At 43.6% G+C, this 22407-nt stretch overlaps 1 protein-coding gene across 3 annotated transcripts in view; it reads left to right on the top strand.

Annotated features, from left to right (window-relative positions):
- Positions 1-8460: 8460 nt before the first annotated feature.
- Positions 8461-22407, top strand: part of LOC101788077 (E3 SUMO-protein ligase RanBP2) — a 56546-nt gene continuing 42599 nt past the window's right edge. For all 3 annotated transcript variants that reach the window (XM_063229716.1, XM_063229715.1, XM_063229714.1), the window contains exons 1-6: positions 8461-8647; positions 16030-16097; positions 17398-17509; positions 17913-18065; positions 20438-20668; positions 20960-21105. In XM_063229716.1, coding sequence (XP_063085786.1) covers positions 8576-8647; positions 16030-16097; positions 17398-17509; positions 17913-18065; positions 20438-20668; positions 20960-21105 — 782 coding nt within the window. In that variant the 5' untranslated portion in view covers positions 8461-8575. The remainder of the gene's footprint in view (positions 8648-16029; positions 16098-17397; positions 17510-17912; positions 18066-20437; positions 20669-20959; positions 21106-22407) is intronic.

Here is a 22407-nt window from a genome sequence, read left to right as displayed (position 1 = left end):
TCTGTCCTGTCTCTTCTTTTACAGTATAGTTCCCTGTGCTAGAAATGACATTCCTGCGTCGGGTCGCATGGCACTTCCTCCTTCCGCGCTGGCGCAGGGGTCTGAGCGCCCATGCACACGCCCCACGGGCGCACATGCCCAGCCGCAGCGTGTCCCCGTGCTTTTGAGGGTCCGCTCTGTCCCAGCAGCCAACATAGCATCCTTGACATAGAAGCACTTGGTTTCTTTCAGTGATTGAGGCCAGAGCTGTCTCAGGCCTTACCCAGGCCGCCCTTGCACTCCTGAGCTCCAGTGATTCTCTAGCCTCAGCCTCCGAGGTCGCTGGTGCTGCAGAGCTCTTAGCGCCAGGCCTCAGCTTCCGGGGAACGGCAGGCCACACAGGAGCCGATGTGCCCGGGACTGCTGGCTGCGTGGCCAGGTCCGGGGGCATGCAGTGAGGCCGAGACAGCCCTGGGAAGGCAGTGCGCCACCTCCCATTCTGTGAAAAGAGATCTGAAGCTTAATAAATTCGCTTTTGACTATTTAAAAACTTATAATAAATAAACTCGGTAAAGTTCATTTCTAGATGCTGAATGCCAAAAACCAGTAGCTTTCAGAAAGCATAGCCCGGCATGGGTCGTGCACCTGTGATCCCAGCACTCTGGAGGCTGAGGCAGGTGAGCACACCAGGAGTTCACAGCCAGCTGAAGCTATTTAGGAAAAAAAAAAAAAAAAAAAAAAGCCAATCTGAAGTACACAGCAAGTCTCAAAAAAAACCCGAAAAACATGAAAATAGCATCACCGGGCTGGGGATTTAGCTCAGCGGCATAAGCGCCTGCCTTGAAAGCAGGCAGTCGTGAGTTCGATCCCTGGTACCGATAAAAATGAAAAAGACAAAAAAAAAAAAAAAAAAAAGAAAATAGCATCACCACCACCTAAAAAAAAGAGGAGTAAATTTATGTAAGAAGAAAGATCTATACAATGGAAACTAAAATATTAATAAACTAAGCATAGTGGCACAGGCAAGTAATCCAAGCACTCGGTAGGCTGAGGCAGAAGGGTCACTGCGAGTTCAAGGCCAGCCTGAACTTCATAGTGAAGCCCTGTCTCAAAAAAAACAATGAAATACTAATATTATTTTTCACAGAAGTAGCCAATCTTAAAAGTAGTGTGAAAACAGCCCCACAAGACCCTCAGTGGCCAAAGCAACTTCAAGCAGAAAGAACAAAGTTTAAAATGTCACTACCTAATTTCAAATATGCTAAGAATATACAGCAATCACAGCAGAATGGCCCTGGCCAGGCCGGGCGGGTGGTGTGCACTTGCAATCCTGGCCCTCTGGGTAATTTAGTGGGAACTTGTCTCAAACACTTAGGAAGGGCTGGAGCCATTGACAAGGGAGAACAGGGTTCCAGCCTCATTGGCAAACCATCATCACCATTGGGAAAACCTGGAATCCACATGCAGAGCTAAATTTCATCTTGTGCTACATACAAACATCAACTCAAACCACCTAAGTTCTAAATATGGGAAACTACAAGATAAAAACAAGAAACACTTTTGACACTGGTCTGGGAGATGATTTTTTGAGTTGATCCCAAAAGTAGAAATAGACCAGTGCAGAAATAGAAAAGGAGGCTACAGCTCCAAGGTACAGCACCTGCCTGATGGAAGTGGAATTATGAGTTTGATTCCTGGTACAAAAAAGCGGGGGGCGGGGCGGGGAGAGATCATACTAAACAGTTTCTGCAAAGGAAATAACTACAGAAGGTGAGAAAATATTTCCAATCATACACTAACTAAGGGTCTAATATCCAAGATACACATGGAACTCAAAAGCAAGAGAACTACCCTGCCCAAGATGGGCAAAAGGCCTAAACAGACATTTCCAAAAGATATGTTAAAATAGTATCAAAATTCATCAGGGAGATGCATTTCAAAGCCACTAAGAGGACTTTCTAGAATACAGACTAGAATGGTTTTTATCAAAAACGCAAGTAACAAGTACTGTTGAGAGTACACACAAAAGGGAAGCTTGCACATGGATTGTAAGAATGTAAATTAGTACAATGTGGAAAACGGTGTGAAGGTTCCTCAAAAAATTAAAAACAGGATTTTTGTAATGTTCTTCAGCCCCATTTCTGGGTTTATATCCAGGGAAGCAGTGGTCAGTGTTCGAAAGCTGGACTACACTGCACGCCTACAGGGACCATGACTGATGACATAAAGTGCAGTTTGGATGGAGTACAGCTGGGCTTCGGAAATGAAGGAAACCTTGTCGTTTCTGACAATGTAGCCAGCCTTGGAGGCATTATGCTAAATAAAATAAGCCAAAAACAGAAGGACGAGTGCTGTGTGGTTTCCGTTATGGCCCGGAAAAGTAAAACACCCGCAGGCAGTAGAGTAGTAGCTGCCAGCAGCTGCTGGTGGTGGAGGGAACCCGAGGTGTTGCTCAAAGGGTGCAGGATCAGTTAAAATTGTTATGACTTCTGCATTGTTGGTACAACCAGATTACAGTGCTACCAACATGCACATCAGTTTGGAAATTCTACAAAACAAAACTAGAAATTCCAGTTGACTGGGCTATTCTTCTAGGTACCTTCCTGCAAGAGTTAAAGACATATCAAGAGATGCATGCACACTCATGTACAGCAGCAGGATTCATTAATAGTTGGATCTTGGAAGCAGCCAAATATGCATCAACAGATGAATGGATAAAAGGTAGTGTGGTAATTATTGGCCGTGGTGTACTACTCTGTCATAAAGAATAAATGAGTCATTTGCAGAAAAATGGATGCACCTTGAAACCGTAATGTTAAATGAAATCAATCAGGCACACAAGGTTCAGTATTGTTTGCTTTCTCTTATATGAGAAGCACAAAGTATGATCTGGCCTGTGGATCAATCCGTGGGGTATACCTGGAGGCGGAACGGGGATTAAATAAAGACATAGGGGAGACAAAGAGAGTTGGAAGCAAGTCGAAAAGATCCGATCAAGCCCCCAGTTTATTCCGGAAGTGATTACATCTTTTATAGGCCAAGGGCGGGAGGTGGGACAGGAAGAGGCTAAGGGGATGAATACAACAGGGTCACCGTCACATCCGGGTATGTGATGTAAGCAGGAGAGGATTATGGTTAATGTAGGCAGACGCAGTGCCCATAGGAGAGAGACAGGGAGGCAGCAATGGTCTGTCGCTCTCGCTCGGCTCCCTACAAAAGTATAAGTAAAATAAAGCAATAAACATAATACGAAACTGAGAGCTAGATCTTTTGCAAATAGGAAGGGGACCAAGAGGTGGTGGAGGGGGAGGAGAGGTGGTGTAGAAAGAAGATGAGCTACGCATCAACTCACTGCAGTGGGTGTGAGCACCATATGTTGCAGAAGCTCACTAATAAGAGCAGGAGCCTGATCGCAGACCTGCAGAGCCCACCGGGTGTCTGGGCAGCGGCTGGCGCAATATAAAGGTTTCACTCCCAGCAAAGCACAGCTACGAGAGGCAGCGCGTCAGTGATGCACACAGCTGTTAGAACATCGTGGTGTACGTCGCAAACACAAGGTTTAATTTCCCAGTTAGACGTACTATACATGAAAACATAGTTATAAAATGACAGGAACGTAGGGCTCTCCTGAACTGCAGCAGGGTCACAGACCGATAAACTAGAGCATCCTAAGTGAAAAATGCGCGCATGCCCGCTCCCAGAAACCCGGCCGCCTTGCCGGGCTGCCGCGTGACGCTCAGGCGGACAGGCGGACAGCAGCGGTCGGACGCGGGAGCATGATCCGGCTCCTCCAGCACGAGCTTTGCTCTTGAGCCACCAGGAGTGGCAGGTCCCAAGCCAGGGGCCGCTATCGTCCCGCGAGAGGGCCACTAGGCGGCGTTGTTGCGTTTCGGCGGGGAACACACGGAGCGGGCGGAGCCGACTTGGGTCAAGGCGGAGGCCGAGCCGTGCGTGTTCCTTTTCGTGTCGGGGCCTACGCAGGAAGCCAGAGCTCTGCCGCCGAGCTCCGCCCCGAGTTCCGCTCCGGGAAGGGCCTCCCGCCCGCGGGCTCCCCATCCCTCCAGGACGCTGAAATGGGAAAGGAAGGCCGCGGGGGAGGAGCCAACCCGCCGTGGGGATGAGCCAACCGCCGTGGGGAGGAGTCAGCCTGCCGCGGGGAGGAACTAGCCCGCCGTGGGAGGCGGGCAGTCTGCAGACACCGCCTGGTGCTTGGGTTCCCGGTGCGAGTTCCCATGCGGGTGGGTAGGAGATTCTGTTAATGCTATTATTTGTGTCATCGCTGTCATGCTTGTCATCTCAACGTTTTCTTTCTCTTACCCCTGATGGGACTGAAATAAAACGAAACCAGAAGGCTATTTATGCTTTGTCGAGGCGTGCTTGCCGGGTCCTAGCACTGGGAGATTGAGACAAAAGAGCCCCAAGTTCGAGGCCAGCTGGGCTGCAGGGCGAGTTTAAGACCAGTCTGGAATACAAAGCGAGACCCTAGCTCATAAAAATAAAACAAAATATATAAAGGTGGTGTTTGTTCATTGTAGACAATTTGGAAAATATGGAAACCCCAAAATAAGTGAAAATTACTTATAGCCATAACTTTCTCTATTTCCATTTGATTTTTCCCATGTAATTAAGAGCCTCCTGGGGCTGGGGATTTAGCTCAGCGGCATAAGCGCGTGGTCGTGAGTTTGATCCTCGGTACCGCTAAAAAAAAAAAAGTTATTGTGATTTGTGCTGCTATAAACATGGGTATACATGTATTGATATAATTATGAGCCTCCTTGTACACGCTGTCCTCTGGGCCCTGTCGAAGCACCCCCATCTTGCAGCAGCCCTGCCTGAACAGAGACCTGACAAACCTAAATATGAGGCAGGGGAAAGCGTCCCCAGGGGAAATCCCAGGCTCCCTTCCTTCTCCAAGTGGAATGGGGACATGGGACTCCCAGAGGAGGACGGCCCACTGTGTAAGTGGCCCGAAGGGCATTGTGCAACCCTGAAAGTAGTCCTAAAAGACTGCCTGAAGGACTGCTGCTGCCACTATGGTGTGGCCCTACCATTGCAGCAACCTGTGCTCCAGAGGTGGAAGCAGCTATCCAGGAGGTCTGAGATGGCCCTCTGCCTCCCTGGGGAGAGAAGTGAGTTCCTACAGGTGCCTGGGAAGCACTGCAAGGATTGGTGGCAATAATGTCACTTGTTAATGAGCAATACAATTTAATGGGAAAAAACTGCAAGACCACTGCAGCCAGGGGCAGCCCCTCTCAGGGCAGCAGTGGGGAAGTGCACTCCATGCCCACATCTGCACCTAGCAAATGTGGAAGACTGGGACAAACACAGAAGGTGTCAGCGTTGGGTCCAGGACAATGGAGATGCTGGAGGGCCAGGACCACAGGACTGCACTCCAGCGAGGGGCTGCATGGCTGAGTGTCATTGGGGAGGAGCTGCTTTGCAGCCATGCACAGCTGCCCTGGATCCAGTGGGTGGGTAGCAAGGCCAAGGCCAATTTCTACCTCCAGTGCTCAGGGAGGGAAGCAGCCTTCCAGGATCAACGAAATCCCACAGGATCAGTGTACTTTTGGATTCCAGTTTGAGTTGCTAAGTTTGTCTAGTTGACATGCATGTCTACAACATCCCATGAGAACAGCATTGGGATAGTTCCTAAGCTGTAATGGCAGGGTTAACTTCCTCCTCTCTCTGCTGTACTAAGATACTTCTGCTATTCAAGGCTAAATGGATTGTTATTCAGCTGAAGTGGGATGTAAACATCTGTGAGTTAACTCTGACACCAAAGAAAATGTACCAGGACCATTTTAAAAGCCATGTGGGTGAGGACAGATTTTTGGTAAGTAAGGACTGTGTGTGGTAAGATTTCTGTCTTATTCACAATGGGAAAAGAAAGGACAGGAACAAATCTAGAAGTCCAAGTAAGTCAAGAAAGTTTTGTAGAAGATGAGGCTTATGAAAGGAAATTTCTTTTGTTTTTTTTTTTATTGATTTTTTTGTTTTCAGATTTGGTGCTGAGGACTAAACCCAGGGCTTCCAGCTTGCTAGGCAAGTGTTCTACCACTGAGCCAAATCCCTAGCCCCATGAAAGGAAATTTCTGTTTGACTGTTCTACAAAGTGTTCCCTCTTGTTGGCTTTGTCAAACCTAAAAGCTATTTCTTCTAAACCTGCTCATTGCTCATATGTGGCCACAGAGGCTCAAGCCCTATCAATTGTCAGTCCTGCTAGTGTGGAGCCATAGAAGACCAACAAGTGGAACAGTGTTCTGATGAGTGACAGTGAGAACAATGATCAGTGAAGCCTGCAAAGAAACTCTCACAACGACAAGAAGGGACTATAACAGTTACCAGGGTTCTAGGATTCTTGGGGCACTGGTATACTTTCATATTCCACCATGCTCAAGTTCCTAGTCCTATATAAAAAGGGGAACCACACAGAAAGGGATAGAACACGTGAGGCTTTTTTTTGGCAGAGGGACAGGGTCTTGCTACATAACCCAGCCTGGTATTACACTCACAATGATCATCTGCCTCAGCCTCCTGATGGTCAAGAGGCTTTCGAGCAAACTAAAATACTAATGGTAAACAGTTGCGTGCCTCAACACCCTACTGCCCTTTGGCTGCAGTGGTTATCAGGGGTCTTAAAAGTTACCACTGAGTGCTATGGCAGAAACAACCTGAGCAGTTTCAGCAAGGCTCTGGTTCCAGTCACCTCCACAAAAGCAGCAACACTGGCCCTGAGTAAAGCCCCATTGCTGGTAGAATTCACCACTGAGTCTGCTTTAGTGACAGTAAACACAGAACATCCAATGGGCCAAGCCCATCTAGGGTGGCACAAAATCAGAATGCAAAAGTGACACATCTAGTCTAGATGTAACCACTTTCCCGCTGGAGTTTTTGTCTGCTCCCAGGAAGAGAACCATTTGTACTGCAAGCCAGGACAAAAACTTTTGCAGCCAGGGAAGTCATGGGCCCCATAGGCTTCAAAAGCCACTGCTGTTATTTTGATGAAGTTATAATGCCCCAGTGAAATTGCCATCTATATATTTATGCCTGTGCCCACAGATTACTGCTGGTCAACTATAGCCAAGGCATCCTTCTTGCACTGGGCAGTGACCACAGCAGCAACCAAGTCCAAGTATTGACCTTCCCTTCTCCAATTAAATGGGTGTATTCCAGAACCTGCTGCCAATGCCCCCTGCAAAACTGGAATAACTTTATGGGGACCTCAGAACTCAGATGGGCGCTCCTTTAAGCAAGAGAAGTGAGAAAACATAAATGAACCCTGACCTGTGCACACTTACTTGGGGACATGGACTCGACTGGTGTTGGTGTTGGTCTAGGAGTGAGCCTCTGGCGCTGTGGCAGAAGACCCCACTGCCCAGCCCTTGATTTGAGCCCTGCCAAGGCTGAGAATACTGCAGGAAAGGGGTCAGATTGCAGGTGCTGGGTGAGGCGCAATGTACTGAAAACTGTCCTTCCCATGGTGGACACTGTAAATGCATTCTGTAATGGCTTCCATGTCGGCCCTGCCAGATACTCAGGCTGGAGCACAAGGTCACTGATGCAAAGCTAGCCAGCGCCGTACTGGGACCAGGAGGGCTGGGCTGGCTGTGGAGTACACGCTTTTCCCAAGGACCCTTCTTCTAGTGTTGTATAAACCTAGTAGCCTAGCACAGAGAGCTTGGTGACTTCGGTAGTGCCACAGCCCACAAGGTGTGCACTGCTCTAAAAGCGCCTGACAAACTCATTTACTTGCCAAGCTGGACTTGTCTGCTGTTCTTTGATATCCTTGTTTGTCTCCTCACTGTGCAGAGAGAGAGAGAGAGAGAGAGAGAGAGAGAGAGAAAAGCTTTTATTATCGGGAATTTACACAACATTGCTGCATGCAAAAACGTGACCTTTTTAAAATCTGAAATGTCCTTGCCACTGAAAATGTTTTATAAAGCTTGTTTTAAACTATGATTCTTTAAATTCTCAAAGGAAACCTTTTTGAAGGCCTGGAAAAATACAGAAGGCTCGAACTTAAGTCTATCACTGTTACTCTTTTGGCACGTGGCTCCGCTGCCGTTGAAACATACATGCAAGTGTAAACCTGTGCACTTATACAGCACGCAAGCACGCTCCCGACCGTCAAGCACAGCGCTGCCGGCCTGCTTTCGGACCGCGCCGCTCGGCTTCTCCGCAAGGGCAGGAACTCTGCAGCATTCTCTCCGCACGCGGCGCAGAGAACCCAGCCCACCCCCTCTGAGAACGCGGCTATTCAGCGAGCTCAGCCAGGACGCTCGATGGCCTCTCGAGGCCGTCGCCCGGCGGGGCACCCCCACTCCGAGCCCAGCAGGACAAAGTCCTACTGGACGCCAAATTCCCCCAGAGGGAGCCTTTGCCCGCGCCACAGACCGAAAGGCGCGCTGTCGGCGAGGGGCGTGGCGGCGCGTCGTGGCGGGCGGCGCACAGTGCTGACGCAGCACGCACGACGCACACGCAAGACGCACGACGCCTTCCACTGGCAGCGGCGCTGCGTCACCGGTGTTGGGCGCGCACCTCCTGGAGTAGGTGAAGGTACGGGCCCTGGCCTGGGTGCCCGGGTCCTGGGGGCGCGATGCGACGCAACAAGGAGGACGTGGACCGGTACATCGCCTCGGTGCTGGAGTCTGCACCGTCGGCGCGCGAGGTGAGGCCCGCACGCAGCCTGCCCGGCGTCGTGGTTGGCGTCATGGCCCGGCGTCGCTCCTGGCGTGCTGGGCGGGCCGGCCGTTGGCGCAACGATGGCGCCCCGGGCTGAGGGCCACGGGCCGCGTTCCGGGGGTGTGGACGGCGGACTTCCGCCTCCAGGGCGAGAGCCGCGGTGGAGGCCGGCGCCTTGGGCCCGGCCGCCACATCGGGCTGGGGTCCTCGCTGTTGCGGCGGAACTCGGGAGGCTTGTATTGGGGCGCCTGTTTCTGTGCCGTTATAATGATCCTGTCCCGCGCACTGCTTCCCCCCCCCCCCCATTCATCTTGGGAGTTACTGTTACTTTTCTTTTTCTTTCTTTTTTTAACTTTAAGGCGCAAGCTCATGAATTCAGATGTCTCTCCGGTCGTTGTTGCCGTGCTTCGGAATTTTTAACTTCCGTAACGCGCTCTTAGGGTGCTTTTCCTCCTTAAGATTATTGATGAACTGTGTATACACTTTGGCTTCAACAGTACAAGTGATTAGAGAGTGAGGAAAAGGTTGGTAAGGTGGACTGTAGAGGTCATGAGTCTGTTTGCCTGCGGGTGAATCATCATGGCTCCGCTGGTTACAAACGAGTTCATGCACATGAGCTGGTCCTCTGTAACAGTCCCGTGTCTTTAGTACAGTTGGAGTAGGGTGCTTCACGAATTACGCTAAATAAATAGGAGTGACAGGTCGTTGTGTCAGAGGTTAGCACTCAGCGAATGTTAAGGGCAAGGGCTTCGGACAGTAAATTTTGGTAAGAAATTTTTAAAAAGTGTCTGAATTAATAGCAGCACAGTTGTGCCTTTTTACCGTGACTACCGAAAGATTATTTTATTTTGGGCATTCACAACCCTGTGGCTATTGAGAGCTGCAGAGATTTAAAAAAAAAAAAAATACTCGACCAAGGTCAGGTTAGGAGCGCTGTAAGATTCTGACAGTGGTTAGAGTACATTTCTTAGTATTAGTGGGTGGGCCCCAGCCCGTTTCCACTGATGTAGAAGAGTAGGTGCTTACTGATCGTGATTCCAAACAGCGGGCCTGGTCATAAATATGAACCTGGTGACAGAGTCTGAAGTAGAACCCTGGTGGGGGTTTCTATAGCTCATGAAGTTGATACGACTATGTATTTTTTTAGAGAAGGTTTGTAGTTTTCGTAAGATTCTTAACAGAGTCCTTGGCTTTCAAAAGATTAGGAACCACTGGTATAAACAAACAAGGATATTATTTCAACGTCATACATTTCCCATGGAATAAAGTGGTTACAGGCAAAATCTTTGGGATTGGTTATAATAACCACATGTGAAGCTCAAAAACTGTTATTTTAAGCAGAAGCTTTTCTTCAAATAAGATGAAATCGTTTACGTTGGAACCTGGTGAATTTCAGTGGTATATGCTTTAACCACGTGAAGCTAATCCGAGGAGTTCTGGGTAAATGACAAGATAAGATACCTTTGAATTCTTGGCAGAGAGATGCTGTAGGGGCAGAGGTCACAGATGTGAAATGGACTTTCTTTCTAGGATGTCTGAATGTTGGAGTGTGTCAAAGTGTTCAGAATCTCTCGTCTCCCGTCTCCCATTCTCTTCTCCTTTGTTCATCTTCTGTTGCCATTTTTCTAGCTTTTGCTTTTGTCCTTATCGAAAGCATTTTACTTCATATTTTTTTTACTCCAGAGGTTTCTGTTTCATTTTCCTGAGTTCTCTTTAGTTGGCTTCTCATCCTGTACCTAATTCCTACTCCAAACAGGCTGCCTAGCCCTCCTAGTTATTTGTTCTAATGTCTACATCACTACTTCATGTCTGAGAAACATACATATTTCTCTCATTTTGTGTTCCTCTCCCGTTGAGAGGAGTTCTATTTATGTACATCAACAACTTTATAGGATTTATTTTCTCTTCATTCTGCTAGTATTGTTATAAGTTTTGGTTAACTGAAAACTTAGCGTTTATATTAAAGTGATACGTCTTTGTATTTGAGTTACCTTTGTGTATTTTTGTCTTTGAATTAATAACTGCTTTTTTATTTATACTGTACCATGAATTCTTCATTCAAATTGAGCAGTTTGTATTCTGAAACATGCTCAAACAGGTCATATAATACCATCAACTTCAATTTAAGAGATTTTTGGGGGGGGGTATCAAGACTCAAACTCAGGCCCCCACACCTGTCAGCCACTGAGCTATATCCCCAGCCCCAGATTGAATTTTTTTTTTTTGAGGTGAGTCCTTGCTGTAATTCTTGGGCTGCCTCCCATCTTCTGGGTTCAAGGGGTCTTTCTGCCTCAGGTTTCTGAGAAGCCAGGATTACAACCCTGGCTTGTAATCATAGCAAGTAGTTGTTTGTGTGTTGGTGTGTGCTTTTTTTGAAACAGGGTCTCATGACTGGCCTTGAACTCAGTATGTAGCCTAGGCTGACCTCAATGGGATTATAGACACCCATGTCTGGCCACTTTTTTTTTTTTTTTTTGTGGTGGTGGTTTAGAGACTTTGTATCTGGGAACTTTTTTCTTTGCTCCACAACAGTGTTCCTGGGACATCCTATAGTTGTCTTTTTTTTTTGTATTTGGCTGGCTGCTGGCTAGCTAACTGGCACTTACTTGCTTTCCTTGTTTTTTTTTTTTTTTTTTTTTTTTTTTCTTTCCTCTCCTCTCTCCCCTCTCCCTTTGGAATTGAACTCGGGGCTTTTTCTCTGACTGAGCTTCATCTGCACCCTTTTTGAACTTGCCATCCTCCTGCCTCAGCCTCCCCAATTGTTGGTATTATTGGTGGACACCACCAGTTGATGCTGTTTTTTGAATCTCATTTTACTTATCTTTGTTTTTGGTATATCATGGTATCATTTACTGTGAGAATGAATGGATGAGAATTTTTAAATACTGTATATCTGAAAAGCATCTTTAGTTTGGTTATAAAATTCTGGGTTCAGAATACTTTTTTCCATCAGTTTGAGATGAATGCTTCATTTTTCTAATACTTTTGGTGTTAAAAGATGTGATTTTTGTTCTTGGTAATTTATAGATTCACGAAAATGTCCTTCTTTCCAGTTAAAGGACATTTCTCATTTGTTTGACCATTTCTCTTTTTCTTCTGTTGAGTTTCTGATATCTGAAAATTGGGCCTTCTGACTTGATTCTCCAGCATTTTTTCTCCTGTTTTCATCTTTCTCTGTTCTACCACTGGAGTACCTTCCTTCCTTTTATCTTCCAGAGGGAGAGTTGGGGAATGCACAACTCAGTGTCTAGATTTTTGCATTTCTCTATGTGCTGCAAGTCTATAGGTGACACTGATCTGTACGCTGCTGCAGGAGAGGTCTGTGACTGCAAGATGGCACAGTGTTCCTGTTCCCACCCCACCTGGGTTCTTGATTTGTGTGTGTGTGTGTGTGTGTGTGTGTGTGTGTGTGTGTGTGTGTGTGAGTGAGGGCTTGAACTCAGAACCTTGCACTTGCCAGACATGCACTTGTGCTGCTGAGCTAAATAAATCCCTGGCCCATTTCTTGATTGTTCATGGCTTTGAATTTGGATATTTGCTTAGAGTGGCCTCAGGTGTCAGGGAAAGGAGCAGGGTTGTCTTGCTGCTTCCCGCTTCTCCTTAGCTCTGCTCCCTCTTGCTGTGCAGCTGAGGTTAACAGGACACGCAGCCCCTAGACCCCATTCCCTTTATAACTGAGCAAGTTGGAGTTATAAGGTAATAATCAAATTTTCCCAAATTCTAAGCTTTTAATACTGTTTTTTTAATACTGACTGATAAACTTATTAAATAAGACAGTTGGGATTGAAGTAGGTAATAAAATTATTTTTCTGTCCTATGTTGAAGGTGTACTGTAAGAATCTATTAAAAAATGGTGAAACAAACTGAGCTCTCTTCCTTTCCACCATCTTACTGTGTATGTTACTATTTTAGTTATTATGCTTTCTCTGACATCAGAATTGATGAGTTTACTCTGCGAAGAAACTGTACCTATTTTTTGTATATTTCATTCTTTGCTTTTAGGTGTTTGCCATTAACTGCTATTTGATTCCTTTTTTTTTTTTTTTTTTTGGGACCGGGTCTCACCATGTAGTTCAGGCTGACCTCGAACTCATGGTGATCCTCCTGCCTCAGTCTTCCAAGTTCTGGTACTGTAGCCATGTGCCACCATGCCTGGCTGTTTGGTTCTTGATCTGTTTTAAGTGTTTATTCAGTACACTAAGTGAAGTGTAAGATTGCTTTTAGTTCTTCAATGTTAGAACATCCCCAGTCAAGCATAGAGGAACAATATACTAAGATTACTTCCAATAGTTTCCTGAGCCTCACTATTTTGATAAAATTAGATTCTTTTTTGTAAAAACAAAAAATAAAAATATTACCCACAAAAAACAGTTTTCTGAGTCACGTTCCATGCAGTTCACTTCTTTTTGCCATGCTAGAGAGCAAACTCAGAGCCTCAATCTATAAAAGCATGCAATTTGATGTTTTCTTGTGTTATTTTTTAAATTCTGGGAAAAAAATATAGTTGTTCTTTGTATATAGGAGATTGATTTTGGACCCTCCCATACCAAAATGCATGAATTCCCAAGTCTCTCACGTTAAATGCATTGGTGTGTATTTCCTGTGTGCATTCTCTGTTCTGCTGGGAGTCATCTCTGGATGACTTCTGCAGATTGAGCGTCTGCATTATTTCCACAATGCAGACTGCTCCAGACTCTGAAAAGTTCAGTGTTGTGGGAAACCCCACACTGGATCACTTGTGATGGGTCAGTCAAAATGCAGGCGTCCTAAAAATAGTGTATTAATACTTGCAGGAAGTGTGTATGTGGTACTTAAGACATAGCAATACATTTCTGCTTATTTTATTTTTATTTTTTTGAGACAGGGTCTCACTGTGTCGTTCAGGCTGGACTTGAACTTGTAGCAACCTGCCTGCCTAGTGCTGGGATTACAATTGTGCACCACTGCGCCTGGCTACTTTTTATATCTTTTATAAATTTGCCTATTCTAGATAGTTTATATAGTACCATATTTGTCTTTTTGTGTGTGGTTCATTTCACTTAGCATATTTTAAAGATTATGTTTAGTGTGTGCTTCTATTTTTGTTTTTGGAGACAAAGTCTCTCTGTATAGTATAGACTGGCCTGGACTGAACTGTGTAGCCTAGGCTGGCCTCAAACTCATGGCAATGCCTCTGCCTCCTGAGTGCTGGGATTACAGGTGTTTACCACCGCTCTCAGTTGTTTTAGTATGTAAGAGCATTATTCCTTTTTATGACTAATAGTCCATTGCATATGTGTTTTGCTTTGTTTTATTTTGTTTGGGCTACCTGGAATTCAACTCAGACCTTGCTCTTGCCAGGCAGGCAATCCCTCTCAAATACTTTTTGCTTTGAAAACTTATTATTCCATTTCTGTTTACACTTTTGAAGCAGTTTCGAACTCTGCTTTTGTGTTTTTATAAGGAGTGATAAAAAATACAGTGAATGCTGCTGCTGATTGCTATACAATGGAAAGGCAGGCTTATAATGGTGTGTCTTCACCCTCTTCATTCATTGGATCTGGCACTGTACAACTTCTAACTCTTCCTCAAATTAAAATGACTTTAAAATGAAAGGTAAACAGTCTCAATCAACTCAGGACATTGAGGCAGCCACAACACTGCAACCAAAGACAACTTCCAGAATGGGTAATGTGGCTTTTACTGTATCAGTTTTTTAAAAAGCCAGCTTAAATATTTGCAGTATTTGTTTTACCACACTGTGTATGGTCAGTAGTCACACACAGATTTTGTGTGAGAGGAAGGGCCTTAAGACTGACTTGTGGGGAAGTCACTGTGAGGAAAGGACTGGCCACTCACAAACCACGTGGTATACTGGAAGTTGTGGGAAGAATATTTCCTAAATAAGATGAGTTAGGAGTGTTTACTATGGTTTCCTAATAAGGAGGAATGGAAGTAAATCTGTAAACAGTGGGGATTCTTACAGTTCATCTATAGTGTAGTCTGTCCTGGTAACCACTTAGAATAAAGTTTCTGGTTGAGTGTCCCTTAGTGATGAGACCTTTCCTGATGAGTCTGTTTTGACATCATTGTTTGTGCCTCAGCATTTTTTCAAGTGATAAAACGCTCCTAATTTGGGACTTGAACACATGACTTTAGACTTGTTATAATGTGAAACACAGCACTGGTTGAAGAAATGCTATATTGCAACACCTCTCCCTTCCACTGTGGATAACTGCTTGCTTTTTATCTAATATACAGGCTTTGTGACACATGGAGGCGTAGTGTTTATTGCTAGTTCCCTGGTACTTCTTTTTTTTTTTTTTTTTTTTGTCTTTTTCGTTTTTATCGGTACCGGGGATCGAACTCACGACTGCCTGCTTGCAAGGCAGGCGCTTATGCCGCTGAGCTAAACCTCCAGCCCACCCTGGTACTTCTTAACAGTGCCTGCTGAACTATAGACCCAATTAACATACCCTATATTTTGTGGATCTTAAAAAAAAAAGACTGTTTCCTTTTTGTTTTTTGGAGATAGGGCCTTGCCTTGTAGCTCGGGCAGGCTGGCCCTGTACTCATTATGTAACCCAGGCTGGCGTTGAACTTGCAGCAATCCTCCTGCCTCAACCTCCCAAGTGCTGAGATTATAGATATCTGCCCCATGGTCAGCTCCAAAATTTTTTTAAGTATAATTTGGTAATTCAGAGATAATTGCTAGTTTTATATATGCCTAGTCAAAAATATGTGGTTGAAAACATTCTACCCTGCAGACTACTTTTTAACACACTATTTTCCCCTCTGTCCTTGTGTAATCTTGAAAAAATGTTTGATTAAAAAAAAAAGAAAGAAAAAATGTTTGATAGCAGTACCCTCTTTGATCATGTTATGGATATAACTTGTGTGAACTTGCATTCTGGTTGGAGTTTATGGAAATAAAAAGCCAGGGTGTGGACTTGGTGTCTTCCCTGAGGAGTTTGGTTTTTGTCACTACCTTCTTCATTCCCCAAGTGTGAAGTGCTGAGCTGTGGAGAACAGTGCCTGGCCTGGGACTCTATTGCCTCAGAGGCACTGGCACAGTGGCCTGCTCTCCCCTCAGTGTGGACTCTTGGTGGGAGAAGACTGGTATACTTCCCTCCTAAGAAACTTTGGTGCTTCTTTACTGTCTGTAAATTGAGAGCGCAGGCCATCATGTGGTTTTGTTTTATAAAGATACCACATGGCTTTTAAGATTTCTGTGGTTTCTAAAGTTTCTAGTAGACTCATGACTTAGAATATGCATTTTTCAGGCAGTTCTCTTTTATAATCTCTGTGAACAGTAACCGTAGTAGGTGTTGTCCTTTTGAAAAAGTACAGTATGTGAAAGCTGTTTTTTTTTTTTTTTTTTTTTTTTAGAAATCATTGAAAGGATTTTATTTTGCAAGGCTGTATTATGAAGCTAAAGAATATGATCTTGCTAAAAAGTAAGTACCAAACTTTGAACACGGTTAGTTTTCAAAAATCCTTTCCTCGTGGTCTTTGTAGTAGGAAGAACTGCTGAAGAGCCTGCTATGTTGGCCTACGTGTATCTGAGTACTAGGGATTCATCATGTGTATTGCTTGCAGGCTACTGCTTGTTTTTATTTAAGTGGACTAAAACATCTTTTCTAAAAGTAGTCCTGGGTTAGAATGAAATGAAAGAGCTGTATTTGAATTTTTTTCTAGTTAGATATCTAGAACTGTAGATCTATGGCATATGTGCTACAGCAGGCAATTTGTATCTTTTTTTTGGGGGGGGGTGGTACTGGGAATCAAACTTAGAACCTAGCACTTGCTAGGCAGACAAGCTGTTGAGCTGTATGCTGGGTCCTAGCTTGTCTTGTATTTTTCACTATGCAGTTCAGACTGGTCTTGAACTCACGTTGTAGTGCAGGCTGGCCTTGAACTCTCCAGTTTATATCATCAAAAGCTCTAAAAGGTCTGCTGTTACTGACTGAGGACCTTACCACACTAGATAAATATTACCACTGAACTACCTTCTCAACCCTGTGGGCAGGGACTTGCTAGGTTTCGCAGGCTGGCCTTGTAATATCCCTCAGGCTTCCCAGTAGCTGAGATTACAGGTGTACACAGTCTCACCTAGCCATAAAAGATCTTCAATGAACTCAGTGGGTTATATGTTCTGGGGCTGTTGCATCAGGAGAAGAAACTTGGAGACTGTGATTTCCTGGCATGGCCAGTATAAAGCCTGAGAAGAGAAGTGAGGTGTTTGCTGGGAAGAGGTAGAATGCTAGTAAGAGAGGAAAACGGCAGCACCTGGTCTCACTGTTCAAGTGTAGCTGAGTATAGTAGTTCCAAATGGTCATTTTTGTTTAAAGGGAAATGACATTATTAGATGTTGTTTGGGAAATTGTTATCTTTAGTTTTTAGCATTGTGCAGTATGATAACTTTAAAAATACAATCATTATTATTTGCATACAAAACTTGGCATATATGATCCAGAAGTAAAAACACTTTATATGTTCATTTCTTAGTGTAGGTAGTACTAGGAAAAGCATTGGCATGTGGTGCATTTAAGGGCATGTTGTCAGTGCTGTGTTCGTGGTTTGAGTATGATCCGTTTCTTTCTCTGAATACTGTTGTCTAAATATTCTGCTCTAATAATGATAGTCAATAATTGAGTAACAATAAAGATCGGTGTAGTGGTTGCTTTGGTTAGGATGCAGCATTTAAGTAGTTATGTTTTATAATCTTAACGTTTTTATATTACTATTTAAAAACAGATACGTGTCTTCATACATTAACGTGCAAGAGCGGGACCCCAAAGGTCACAGGTTTTTGGGTCTTCTTTATGAAGCAGAGGAAAATGCTGACAAAGCTGTTGAATGTTATAAGGTAATTGTTGGATAAAAACAACCTTTGTACAGCCAGATACATGATGCCAATCTAAGTCATGTAATGAATAATTTAGTGTATTTTATGGATGGCATGAGACAAGAATTGCTTGATTCAGCTTGGGAGACTTAAGATTTGGCCCACAGTACGCTAGACTTTTAGCATCTGAAAGTTAAGTTCCTGAGTCAGAGATGTGTTCTTGTGTGTTGTTTGCATTCACCTAATTACAACTGTAATTTTCACTTGATCAATTTCCATAACATTCCAAGATTGTTTAATTTTATCTTTGAAAATACATATTATCATCTAAGAAAAGAATCTTTAATGGCTGCACTGATGGTTTTTTCTTTTAACCTTGGTATGACTCTTAATTTTTATTTTTAAATTCTTTCCCCATTATTAGCGTTCAGTGGATTTAAACCCAACACAAAAAGATCTTGTGTTGAAGATTGCAGAGTTGCTGTGTAGAAATGATGTTACTGATGGAAGAGCAAAATACTGGGTTGAGAAAGCAGCAAAACTTTTCCCTGGAAATCCTGAAGTTTATAAGTTAAAGGTAAAAACCAAATCAAAAAAAACAAAAGGAGAAAACTAGGACACAATCATTTCTAATATTTAGAGTTTAAATTTTTCATTAGCAACCCCAGAACTGAGGAGTGTGTAATTGTGTTTTCCTTCTAAAACTCTTGTTATGCTGAGTTTAACGATTCATGCCTTGAATTCCAGCCCTTGCTGAGCTACAGCAAGGGAATCATGAGTTTCAGACCATCGTGGACCACACACTACTAGTGGGACCCTGTCTCAAAGGGCAAAAGCAGATCTCTTTCAGACCTTTCTGAGCAATTTTTTTGGGCACTGATGTACTTTACAAGGGAACCTCAGTTACTTCTCTAGAGTAATACTTGAGAGAGATATTAGTTTTGCAACTAGTGATAGAGCTGAGATTTAAATTAATCTCTGTCTGGTATAAAACTTTTTATTAAGTGAAAATTGCCTGCAGGTAATTTTAGGGTTTTTATAAAGAAGCCTTCTAATAATTTTAAAAATTGAAAGGATTGTCTCACAGGACAAAGGTTGTAAAACAAAAGATAAAAGACTTTGATATTGGAATGATAACTATAAATTATAATGAATTGTTGCTAATTGATATGCTTTCTTCAATAAAATATGTTTTACCAAGAAACTTCTAGAGAAGGTCTTTCTAGATGTGCTTGGCATATTTTTGAAATGTATATTATTATGCAGTGTTGAAAATATACAGATGTACATTGTTACATACATGAAGAGTAATGAAGAATCACAAATGTGTGTTGTTTTTGTCTACCCTACCGTCTTACATGTTTCTGATAAGACTTTTTAAAAGACTTTGTTTTGAAATAGTTTGTAATGATGGTGTTCTTTTTTAAAAATATTTTAACATACAGTCAGAGGCCAGTGCCTCTTTTGTAGGTAAGGAGAGGCCAAGTCTTAAGTCTATGGAGCGACCCAGACGGGGAGAGGAATGACGCGCCACGCACTAATGGTGCTTGTCCTCTTGGCAGAGACCACAGGCTCAGATCAGTGCCATTAGAAGCCCAGGTAGAAGGGCATCTGTGCCCGTTTCCTCCAGGAAGGACAAGTTGAGGTTGTAAGTAGAAAGTGGGGTGAAGAAAGATGTAGTGGCAATACCAAGTGATGATTCCACGGAATGGAGAAAATGAGGCTGTTGGAAGTATAGTAGTATTTTGTTCTAGGCAAAATGCATCTGTGTTTGAGATACTGAAAATGAAGTCATCCTGGAGTTTGAACTTTCCCATTATGCCTCACCATACCCAGTTGTTGAGGTGTTATTGTGCAGGCCCAGAGCAAAGAGCTGGTGGGATTTTCTAAGGGAAGGTGGAGGGAGCTCGTGAACAGAATCACCAAGGAGATGGTAATCATGGCTACTGAGGATCATTGCAATTTAGCTTGACAGAGAGTAAAGTGTGAGTGCGTTACAGATAACTAGAACTTGGTGTGTACTTGAAGGGTATTTTTGTGTAATAGTGGAGAGTGCATGTAGCAGTGAGGACATTGGGACTCCCAGGGAGGTGGAAGAATAAAAAGAGGGATGGGTGGACAACACAGATTTCTAAGACTAGTGTCAGTGTTAGATGAATAGACAAGTTGAGGTTGGAGTGAAGGATCAGGTCACTGGATAGGAAATAATGAAGAGACTGGGTGGCTAAGCTGTTGTGTGTCTTTTGTATCTTGATTGCTAATCTCAGTGCTGGATGTTGTAGATGCAATGATTTATCTTAGAAAGATTCACACAGAGCATGTTGGAAGGGGAGAAGTGGCAGTGAGGAGCAAGAAGGATATGGGTCCTATCTCTGTGTGTAGGCAAGGAGACCAGTTTTTAGGGCAGAAATGGGTGGTTGTGACACCTAAGGCAGGAGGTGAAGCAGTGCTTTGAGAAGATGATGAAGGTGACAGAATAGTTTTTTGCCTTTGGACTGAAGGATAGAGTTAGATTCAGAGTGATGCAGAGTGGTTTGAAGATAAGCACCCTCCTGTGACACAGACTGAGAAGAGGCCTTATCTGGTGCGGATCAGGGTGTGGGTGCCTGGGACAGGAGCAGTGTGGTCTGGTCCAGGGGAATGTGGGCAGGCACAGCTACCGCAGAATCCTGTGTGCTTCTCTCCACATCAGATTCTTGGGGCTCAGCTTGTGGGAGCAGCACTGAAGGGGCTTCTGAGGTAAGAAGAGTGGTACTGCTGGTACCACCTTCGTAGAGCTAGTCAGGGCCGTGTTGGCAATGAACTGCATCTCATTTAAATTGTGCAGATGTTACTCTAAGTTAGTGGTAGCACACATGTGGCAACAGGCTGTTTGTATCACTGAAAAGCTCTAAAAGGTTTGTCATCACTGCTCTAAATTAATGTGTGTTCTCCCCCCCCCCCCAATAGGAACAGCTTTTGGATTGTAAAGGTGAAGATGGATGGAATAAACTTTTTGACTTGATTCAGTCAGAACTTTATCTAAGACCTGATGATGTCTACATGAATATCCGGCTAGTGGAGCTGTACCGTTCAAATAAGAGACTTAAGGACGCAGTGGCTCACTGCCGTGGGGCAGAGAAACATACAGCTTTGCGTGCAAATCTGGAGTGGAATTCATGTGTTGTGCAGACCCTTAAGGTCGGTGAAGGCTGCTGGGTGCAGCGTGTGTCCTCAGTTCTTGAGCTTCTTTCATTTATGTCAAGTGACTAAAATAAAACTGTACCAGATAATTTTAATTTATAATGGATAGAATAGGAGATAGTATGATAAACATATACATATTTTTGGTATTTTTGTTTTAAGGCTGGTATAAAAGCCATTACGGTTTTAGAAATGTGATAGGAGTGGTGCAAGAAATTTGTTTGAATAAAACGCTCAATTTCTCAGACTTTGATAATTTTGTAACTTACTGTTCTTTCCACAAAATAGGAATATCTGGAATCTTCACAATGCTTGGAGTCCGACAAGAGTGACCGGCGAACAGTCAGTAAGGACTTGCTACTGGCCCATACTACCTTGACGCTCCTCACACTTTCCAGTAGAGACGAGCAGGAGGTCAGGGAGCTGCTGGAGAGGTGTGTGGGTTTGGAGGAGGGGACGGCAGCACAGGCTACAGGTTTCCTTTTTGCAGCATGGGTTATTTGGTTTAAATTTATTTGTAGAATGATTATTTTGTAGTACACACAGGAGTTATAGTTAACACAATGAAACACTTGGAGGGAATCGTATTTTACTTTTACTGAAATGTAGTAATAAAAGTTTTGTGTGACTTTGAATTTTGGAGAACTCTTAGTTTGATTTAAATTAGCTTTATAAGTAAATGATCCATTTTGGATCATAATAGGCATTAAAATGAGTATTTTGTTATACCACATTTTACTTTTTATTTTTAGAGTTTGAGTGTTTTGAGACAGGATTTCACTGCGTAGTTCAGTCTGACCTTGAACTTATTGTGTAGTCCACGCTGTCCTTGAACTCCTGCCTCAGCCTTGTAAGTGCTGTGATTACACTCGCACGGCCATATTTTTTTTTTCCCAAAGGTAATTTTGAGTGAAAAGCAGGTAGCAGTTCTTAATCTCTATCAGAGGCTAGATTCAGATGTACAGGTGTAAGCACTTAGTATCACTAGTATTTCAGGAAAAACTGGGTTTTGAAACAAACATAAGGCATGAATTTTCTTTTTTCTGAAACTTCGATTTTGGGAAACAGTACTCTATTTTATGAAAATGTATTTCTTCAAACAAAAGCCTCAGTTTGACTTAAGAGATCTGAGTCTGGGATAGGGCTGATGAGCACTCTTGGCCATCGGTGGCATGCTGCCTGGTCTTGGGACCTAGCGTCTTTGGCAGCCTTGGGGCCGCATGCATACTGCAGGAGCAGTCGAGTGGCTGAAATGGCAACTGCAGCCTGTAGAGCTGGATCATCTAACCCTCAAAAACGTTCTGCTGATGCATGGTTTATACTATTCATCTATTTCACAGTACTTCACTGAAGTGTAGGATTAGATAGTGGTTTTGAAATAATACTTGGTTTCCTGATGATGTAGGGTAAGGGCAGTGTTCAAAAAAAGTAACTTAAACTTTTAGATGATGCAATATTTAGGATGTTTTATTTTGTATGGTTTACATTATCAAAGTTTTTGGTCTTAAGATCCTGTTATACCCTCTGAAGATCCCCAGAGACCTGTTTTTTATGGATTATTACTGTATTTATCCTACTAGATATTAAAACTGAGGAATTAAAAAAAAGCTTAGTTCATTTAAAAAAAAACCATTATACTTTAACACTAATAGTATTTGTATGAAAGATAATTATTTTCTAAAACAACAGCAACAAAAAAATGGGGGATGGGCACTCTTTCTTTTCTTTCTTTCTTT

This window comes from Cavia porcellus, unplaced genomic scaffold, assembly GCF_034190915.1.
Source record: "Cavia porcellus strain 051 isolate PalLab524CR breed Dunkin Hartley unplaced genomic scaffold, mCavPor4.1 scaffold_18, whole genome shotgun sequence".
Taxonomy (NCBI): Eukaryota; Metazoa; Chordata; class Mammalia; order Rodentia; family Caviidae; genus Cavia; species Cavia porcellus.
This window is presented reverse-complemented; position numbering and strand designations above follow the sequence as displayed.